The sequence below is a fragment of the Lolium rigidum genome, chromosome 1 (assembly GCF_022539505.1).
Source record: "Lolium rigidum isolate FL_2022 chromosome 1, APGP_CSIRO_Lrig_0.1, whole genome shotgun sequence".
In the NCBI taxonomy this organism is placed as follows: domain Eukaryota; kingdom Viridiplantae; phylum Streptophyta; class Magnoliopsida; order Poales; family Poaceae; genus Lolium; species Lolium rigidum.
Window position 1 is genome coordinate 287,250,965 of NC_061508.1, and position 8,006 is coordinate 287,258,970.

The following is an 8,006-nucleotide window of genomic DNA, read 5'->3' on the forward strand; positions in this document are numbered from 1 at the left end:
TTGAGATTGACGAAGTCACCACAGACGCCTCGCTGTCGACGGGAACGTCGCCTCCCACTGAAGAATATTCCGCCTTTATGAGACACCAAAGTGTCAAATCTAGAATTTGAACTCTGGTGGGCTGGGGTGCCACTGCCTCCTAACCATCCAACCACAGGTTCTCCACCATAAAAGATTTCGAGTCGCAACAACAATCTTGTTTTTTGAGCGGATGTGACGGACAATCGAAAGCCAAAAAAAAACGACGTTGCCGCTTCAACGGACTGTGGATGAACCAATTTGGCTTGGACCCACTTTTCTTTTGAGAAAAGGCCTGGACCCAAATAGAGTGTGGATGATCCAACCGACCTAACTAGGAGAGGCCTGTTTCAGGCCTGAGTGGAACAAGGAACCCAACGGAATAGATGGCTCATTGGGTCCATACACAGGACGGCCCAAATTGTCCACCTGCCCTTTCGTTTTACATTTTTTTTCCTTTAACAATCTGATCGCGGTTCTTCGAGCGAACCTAGGGCTCGTCACAATCTAGTCGCCGCCCCTCCTTCGATGTCCCGCACCTTCCAGACGCAGCCACTGTCGACCTGCGGCAGATCCACCGCTTCAAGTTTCAAGGCAAGGGCGTGTACAATGCAGCCTCAAATCTCAAGGTAATTGAGGGCACGTACGATGTAAGTTGCGGGTGTTTAGACTACCCACAATAGAAGTATCATAGTATCATGCATTCCGATTGCCAGTAATGCATGTCTTATTATATTAGAAGAGGGAAAGCCAGAAGAAATGGCTACAGATTACAGAGGGAGGACCGCAATCCAAAGAAGAATAAAAACGATAAAAGAAAAACATGACAAAACAAATAAAAACTTCTGTCAACACTCTCAAACCTCACCCTTGGTAGAAAAAAAAAGGCAAGTTAGGTTCCAGGGAATGAGAGCCAACGCATGCATACTGGCAAACGACCATTGCTTTGCTTCAGCCTTGATTTGATCAATAAGTATATTAATGGGTTTAAAGCTCTTCTCAAAGACTCTAGCGTTCCTTTCTCGCCAGACTGGCTAAGTGATCAGTATCACCAAGGAATTGAATTTTCCTCTGTTAATTTTCGATAGACTGATGCTCGCCTGTGTCCACCAATTATGCAGGGGGAAGATCCATGACCGGTCTGACCTGCTGTAAGTTTACCCATTGTAGAACATTGCTCCAGATTATGTCACTACCGCCCAACCTGTGAACAAATGAAGTGCATTCTCTTCAGTCTTCAGCCACATTACAGAGGACTCACATGCTATTATGGGGCAGGCCACGTTTAGCTCGACAGGGAGAACGGAGTCGGCGGGAAAATCGTACCTCGAGTGCATCAACTCATCGAATCCGTCCCATGAGTGCTCTGAATACTGCCTCCACAAGATCTATGAGGCCAAGTGGTGCCCCCATGAAGACTTGTCCGACTCGTGGAAGCACCCTGACTGTATCAATGCCTCCAACCCGTACCATGACTGCTCTGAGTGCTTTAATTGGGAAGATTACCAATGCAGGTATGACCTTGCCATTTCCGTTTGTGAATTTGAACACTATCAGGCTAGCCATATTGCTAGTATCATAACTAGTATCATGCATTCTAATCCCAACAAAAATACTGATGTGGCAGGTAATTATGGATGAGAGAGGAGATTAGAGTATCATAGGTAGATACTGTATCATAGCGCACATCACGAGAAAAGTTAGTATCAAATAAATCTTGTACACAAATTTGTATTGGGATTCTACAAATCAATTAATGTAGCAAAACTATGATACTCCCTCCGTCTTAGTTTTTAAGTCACAATTTTTGAATATCTTGGCCCAAGGTACTAGCTGATTGGGTCTCATTTTCTATCTCTCATTGGTGCATGCAACCTCTTTCTCTTCCTCATTGGGGCATGCATTCTCTTTCTCTCCCTCATTGGTGCATGCAACCCCTTTCTCTCCCTCATTAAATAAAATTATGCCTTAGAGGTGAGGGTTATGGGACAAATAGTTTTTGGAAATATGACTTACACTCAAGGACGGAGGGAGTACTAGTCTATGATACTATGCATTATGGATCTATTATCATATAAAAGTATCATATACATGATAGTACTATATGATACTACCCACTATGGCCAGCCTCAGTTCGCTTTGCATCCTTACCAATTGTTTGATCAAATTGGTGCTACAGAAGCGCCTCCTCGGATCACAAAGTAAGAGCTCCAATGCAAACATTAGATGAACTTCTTCTACTAAGAGCATCTCCAACAGAGGCTCTAAAATTTGGCGCTGTAAAAGTCGTTTGCGGCGCGCTCGATCCGGATATAGCGCGCGGCGCCGATGCGAGCTTCGTCAGAGGCTCTATTTTACAGCGCAACCACGAAACCAAAAAGCAACCCTTCACCAGAGGTTGTAAAATAGAGCTCCACAAACACAAAAATTTCAACATACATACAACAAACTAGATCAAACAACCACAAATAAATCTGAAAAAATCAACTAAATTACGGTGGCTTATACATCTAGCTAGCAATTGATCTAGCTAGCAAGCTAGCAATCGATTCCATGCGTGCGGCCGATTCCATGCAAGCTAGCAATCGATTCCATGCGTGCGTGCGCGGCCGGAGGAACTCGGGCAGCGCGGCGCATCAATCAATTCCATGAGTGCGGCCGGTGGAACTCGCAGCAATCGTTCCATGCGTGCGGCCGGCGGAACTCGCAATCAATTCCAGCAATCGAAATCCAGTCCGTGCGCAGCGCGACGGCCGGCGGAACTTGCAGCGCGGCGGCCGGCGGAGCTCGCACCGTGGCGGCCGGCGGAGCTCACATCACAGTGCGGTGGCCGGCGGAGCTCACAGCACAGGGCAGCGCGGCGGCCGGCGGATCTCACAGCACAGCGCGGCGGCCGGCGGAGCTCACAGCACGAGGTCGGCGCGGCGGCCGGCGGAGCTCCTCGTCGTCGAAGCGCCAGAGACAGCCGTTTCTTTTTCGCGCGGTGGGAAAGATCACGGTGCCATTTTACAGCCCGCGCTAGCCGGCGCACCAGATATACCGCTTTCGATAGCGCAAATTAGCGCGCGCACTAAAATATTTGCAGCGCGACTTATTTTGCAGCGTCTGCTGGAGGACGAAAAATGCGCCCGTCGCTGTATATTGACAGTTATTTTAGCGCAGCGCTATTTTAGAGCATCTGTTGGACATGCTCGTCAAATAAGGTTCCGTCAAATATGTAGGCGCATGACCTCGAATGGGAAGTCGAACCCGGAGTGTGTTAACTCATCGAACCCCTTCCGTGAGTGCTCTGGTTTCTACCTCAACAAGATCGGGCAGACCAAAAGGCGCTTCCTCAAAGATCCGCCTAACTCATGGAAGGATGTCGCGGAGCGAACCGTCCACCCTAGTAGTATCAACACCTCAAACCCCTACCATGACTGATCTGAGTATTGCTTTAAAAATATTACCGATGCCAAAGCAGGTATGTCCTTGCCTTTCGATTTGTATTTTTTAACAATATCAGATCCTTGACGTCTATTTGATCAACTCTGTACACCATGAATCCCTGAGTAAGAAATCCAAACCAAACCAAGAAGAATATGATAAATATGCAACTATATCATGAAATTTAGTTTGACCTAAACTATGATTTCGTCAAATATTTAGATAAATGGCCTCGAGGGGGAAGTTGAACCCGGAGAGTGTCAACTCATCCATGAGTGTTCCAATTACTTCCTCCACAAGATTGGTCAGGTCAAGTGACACCTCGGCGACCTCCCCGGCTAGTGGAAGCAGCCCGTGGAGGAGCACAATGTCCAGCCTGACTGTATTAACGCCTCCAACGGCTACCATGTTTGCTCTGAGTATTGCTATAAGAGGATCGCCGACACCAAAGCAGGTATGGCCTTACCTTTCTATTTGTAACGTTTAACATTCAGATCACTTTGCATCCTAATTGTCTATTTGATCAACTTAGTGTTGCAGATCCACCACCTCTAATCGCAGAGTAAGAGCTCCAAACGAAACTGAGATGAACTTGATATATTTTTCGATAAATAGACTTTTTACTATATAGTTTCATAAAATTTTGGTCGACTTAAACTAAGGTTCTGCTAAATCTGTACAGGCATGACCTTAATTTCCTTCAAAAAAAGAATGAAATCCTTTGGAGAGAAGAAGAAAAAAAGAAAGAAATTACAGCATATGCATTTATTTTTCCACTTGAAATCCTGTGAAACGGACATGGAAACCCATGAAGTTGCATTATCAAGAGCCCGTATATATGATATGAATGGATAGAAAAGCAATAGTTGCAAATGGAGTGGCGACGTAGTCTCTGTCGAACACAGCTGCGACGCGAGCTGCTGCTAGCGAGTAGTGCTACCACGCGGTTCCTCGGCATGGCCACGGTGGTGGCGTCCCGCTTGGAGGACATCTCTGGTGGCACATCACGGCAGCGGCACAGGACAGGGCGCGGGGGCAGCTACAGTTTGTTTTTGTTTTTTTTTTTTGAAAAATCCCGTGTGCATTATTTAGGTATTTTGCATGATCGTATTCCACCCGCGCCGTAACGCTGTGAATATGTGACAATCACGATCATTTCAGAGTTATGGAGTGAAAAGCCAAGAGCAAAATATTCCAATTCGAGCCTCGAGGCCTAAGAATCATCTGCAGCGCGAACATGAGAACCAAGGAATCAATGGCAAAATAAGCATGATCGTATTCCACCCGCGTCAAAACAAAGCCGACGGCGCGCTGGCGGCGGCAGCCATGGCCTCGCGCCAGCCGATGAAGACGGCGGTGGCTGCATACTGTGTCAGGGCGCCGACGAGCACCAGCACATGGAAGATCTGGTGGCTATGCCCGACACAGTCGAACGCCCCCGGGCACCACCTCTCCGGCACTCTGGCGACGTAAAACCCCGCACCCATTGCGTTCAGGATCCCCATGGCGAGCACGAGCGATAGCGCCAGGTAGAACTCTGGGTGTCCCCAGTTGAGCCAGAGGGCGTGCAGCGCCGGCACGACCCCTAAAAGGCCCAGGGAAGCGAAGAGCCCCGCCCGAAGGTGCCGGAACCGCGGCGAGGACCGTTCCGGGGCCAGGAGCGCGGCGACGATGAGCACACCGAGAAGGGTGACGGCGGAGAGGTAGGCGATCTGCGCGGCGGCGCTGCCGAGGAAGATGTAGTAGATAGGCGGGAAGTAGAAGGAGACCATCATGACGGCGATGCCCGCGTAGTCGAGCTGCCATAAGAGCTGGCTGAAGTGGCGCGAATGGGAGGCTAGCAGGTGCGCCGCAGCGCTCATCAACATGCACGTCATGGTGCCGCACAGGAACACCGTCCGTGGCCACCGCGCTACAGCGTGCCCGCCACCACCCATCACCGGTAAAATGTAGCTCGCCAAGCTCTGCTCAAACCAAAAGGGAATCACCGGTGAGTAACATGTCAGCATAAGCATATGTTTTACTGTGTCAAATAGTGAAAATTTAGATGTGACACTTAAAAGATGCTAAATAGTACAACGTCCGTTCCTTCGTGATAGATGCATATCTAGATCTGCGTCAATTAAAATTGAACAGTTGGAGTAAATATAAAATCGCTGAGAAATTTTCTGCGAATGTGTTTGTGTACTCAAATGGTGACCACTTTGAGGACCAACCAATATGTTTTTTTAGGGAAAAACCTACCAATAGTGTGTTGGTTTTGTTCAAATTAATGAGTTGGCCAGGAGTAAGAAAAGCTAGCCCGCGTGAAAAATAGATCTCACTCACAGTTTTTTCCTTTGATCTATATGACATGGACATGGTCTTAGGCTCTTAGCCACTAGTTCCACTCAATAAATAGCAGAGATGGATAGAGTTCTATGAGAACCCAACCCTGAAAGCTATGAAATTACATTCCACAACTGATGAAGTGGTGGAGATTGGAGAAAGCGGAAAAACTCGGAGAGCTACTACTAAAAAAGACTCGGTCCTATAATGCCGAGTTCCTTGTTAAAGTTATGGTTACTATCCGGAGAGAAAAGTGATTCAGATTATGAAGTTTCCGAGAGGCGTCTAAGGCTAAGATAAGGTTAGAGAAAGAAGAAGACTCGGAGATTATGGATGGCAGCCAACTCATCGAGTAAAGACTTCCTCGCATATTTATGCCGTCGGATTCACTTTGTTCCATCTTTAAGATATGTGCTACCAGGTATCATTCAGTTTCATTAAATTTTAAAAATCCGAAATAAATTGGCACGCAACGAAGCCTAATGATTTTGTGTGCGAGAGGCCCCGTGGATGGAACAAATAGAAGTAACAGTAAATGTGCAAGATTACTTAAACCATCAATCAACAAATTGAAATAAAGATATCGGTATCTTCCAATCTATCATAAGGATCTAGTCGCCAGTATCTTCCCAACTTATCCCACCATTCCTTGGATGCGTTGCTATCACTAGGCCACTCCTCATAGCTGCCCTCCAGCTCTGTATCGATACAGGCCATGCCCAACTCCATGTAAAGTACACATCAAACGATGATATAATACAACTGGCACTAGGATTTTATCGAGAGCATCTCCCAAATTTCAGTGGCTAGTGGCTTTGCACAGCTGTACTCCTACAGTCTGTTCTTGTATTTTTGTTTGAATAAAACAAAACGATACTGTATCTGATGGCCCGAACGAGTAAAATATTACTCTAGGTGAATAGTTTCCTCTTTCTTACCGAGCTGTTCTTGGCCGCCCACGACGACGCGCTGGCCGACGTCGTCATGATCCACGGAGCCGCAGCGGCGGCCGGCCACTCCGTATCGCCGGCGACGGCGAGCCCCAGGAAGAGAAAGAAGCCGCCCAGGTGGCTGCAACAGCAAGAAACAGAGTCAGACCTGAACAAGAAAATGCAAGAGAAACCCAATTCAGATTCAGAGAAGCGAGGCGAGGAAGGAGGGAGAGTGGACGTACGTCCAGACGTTTAGGGTCTCGTTGTGCCAGGCGAAGACGCTGCGGAGGGCGTCGCGGACGGACCACTCGCAGCGGTAATGGCCGCGGATGAACTCGTTGTCCCGGAGGTAGTCCGGCAGCTCCTCGAACCGCGACAGCCGCGGCAGCCTACCCCACCCCTGCTTCTCCGCGGCTGCCCGCGAAACAACCACGATGTCGTCGGCGGCGGTCGCCGCCTCGGCAGAGCACCCCCGGCCGCGGTGGCGGCGGGTTGCCGTGGTGGTGGTGGCCATCGTTCCTCCCTCTCTCTCGATGTGACCGTTGACGTTTTGCTGGCCTGGGCGCTCTGCGACCCAAGGGGAATCGAGATGGGGGATCACTTGCAATCTAAAGTTCTAAAATAAAGGACGCATCTTATACGCGCTCGATGCGCTTTTGGTGTGAGGAGTGCATGCCACCTGCATGTCCACTTTTCTCCATACAAAACAATTCAAATCTTGTCCAACATTTAGAGATGCACATTTTTCATACCAAGCGTACACGCTAAAATTGTTTTTTACCCTAGTGTCTCTCACGATGAGATCTTCAAAAGCTGATCCAACGTGAACATGTTATGATAAAACAAGATTGTGGCAAAAACATGCATTTCCGGCACAGATTGGCATGTTTGTCAATTGTTTGATTAAGAAGCAAGTTATTATTAGGATATACTACCACCCTACCAATGAATAAGGATTATACATTTTATAACCAAATTTTTAGAAAAATCTATCAACAAATATGATATTATATATGAAAATATATTTCATGATGTATCTAATGATATTGATTCTGCTTGTTAATCTTTTTGTGTAAAAACTTGGTCAAACCTTAAATGGTTTGATTTTTTTTTCAAAATTAATATAAGCCTTTAGAATGGAGGTAGTAGTGTTTTTCATAGTATTAAAATGATACTTCAAAACCTTCACAATTTAGAAGGCCCGTCTCGTATGCTTGGAAAGAGCAACTTTTTGAATAAAAAACCTTTTATAACAAAAAATTAATGTGTGATAGAAAAATTGATTATGTAGAATAGATCAAC

The 8,006-nt window shown here is 47.0% G+C and overlaps 1 protein-coding gene across 1 annotated transcript; it reads right to left on the bottom strand.

The window, feature by feature from the left end:
* Positions 1–4,733: 4,733 nt before the first annotated feature.
* LOC124659828 (heptahelical transmembrane protein ADIPOR2-like) lies at positions 4,734–7,218 on the bottom strand. Its single transcript, XM_047197637.1, has 3 exons — positions 6,947–7,218; positions 6,711–6,843; positions 4,734–5,408 (listed from the first exon to the last, which is right to left on the bottom strand). Exons 1-3 carry the CDS (start codon positions 7,216–7,218, stop codon positions 4,734–4,736), a joined length of 1,080 nt encoding a protein of 359 aa, XP_047053593.1.
* Positions 7,219–8,006: the final 788 nt, after the last annotated feature.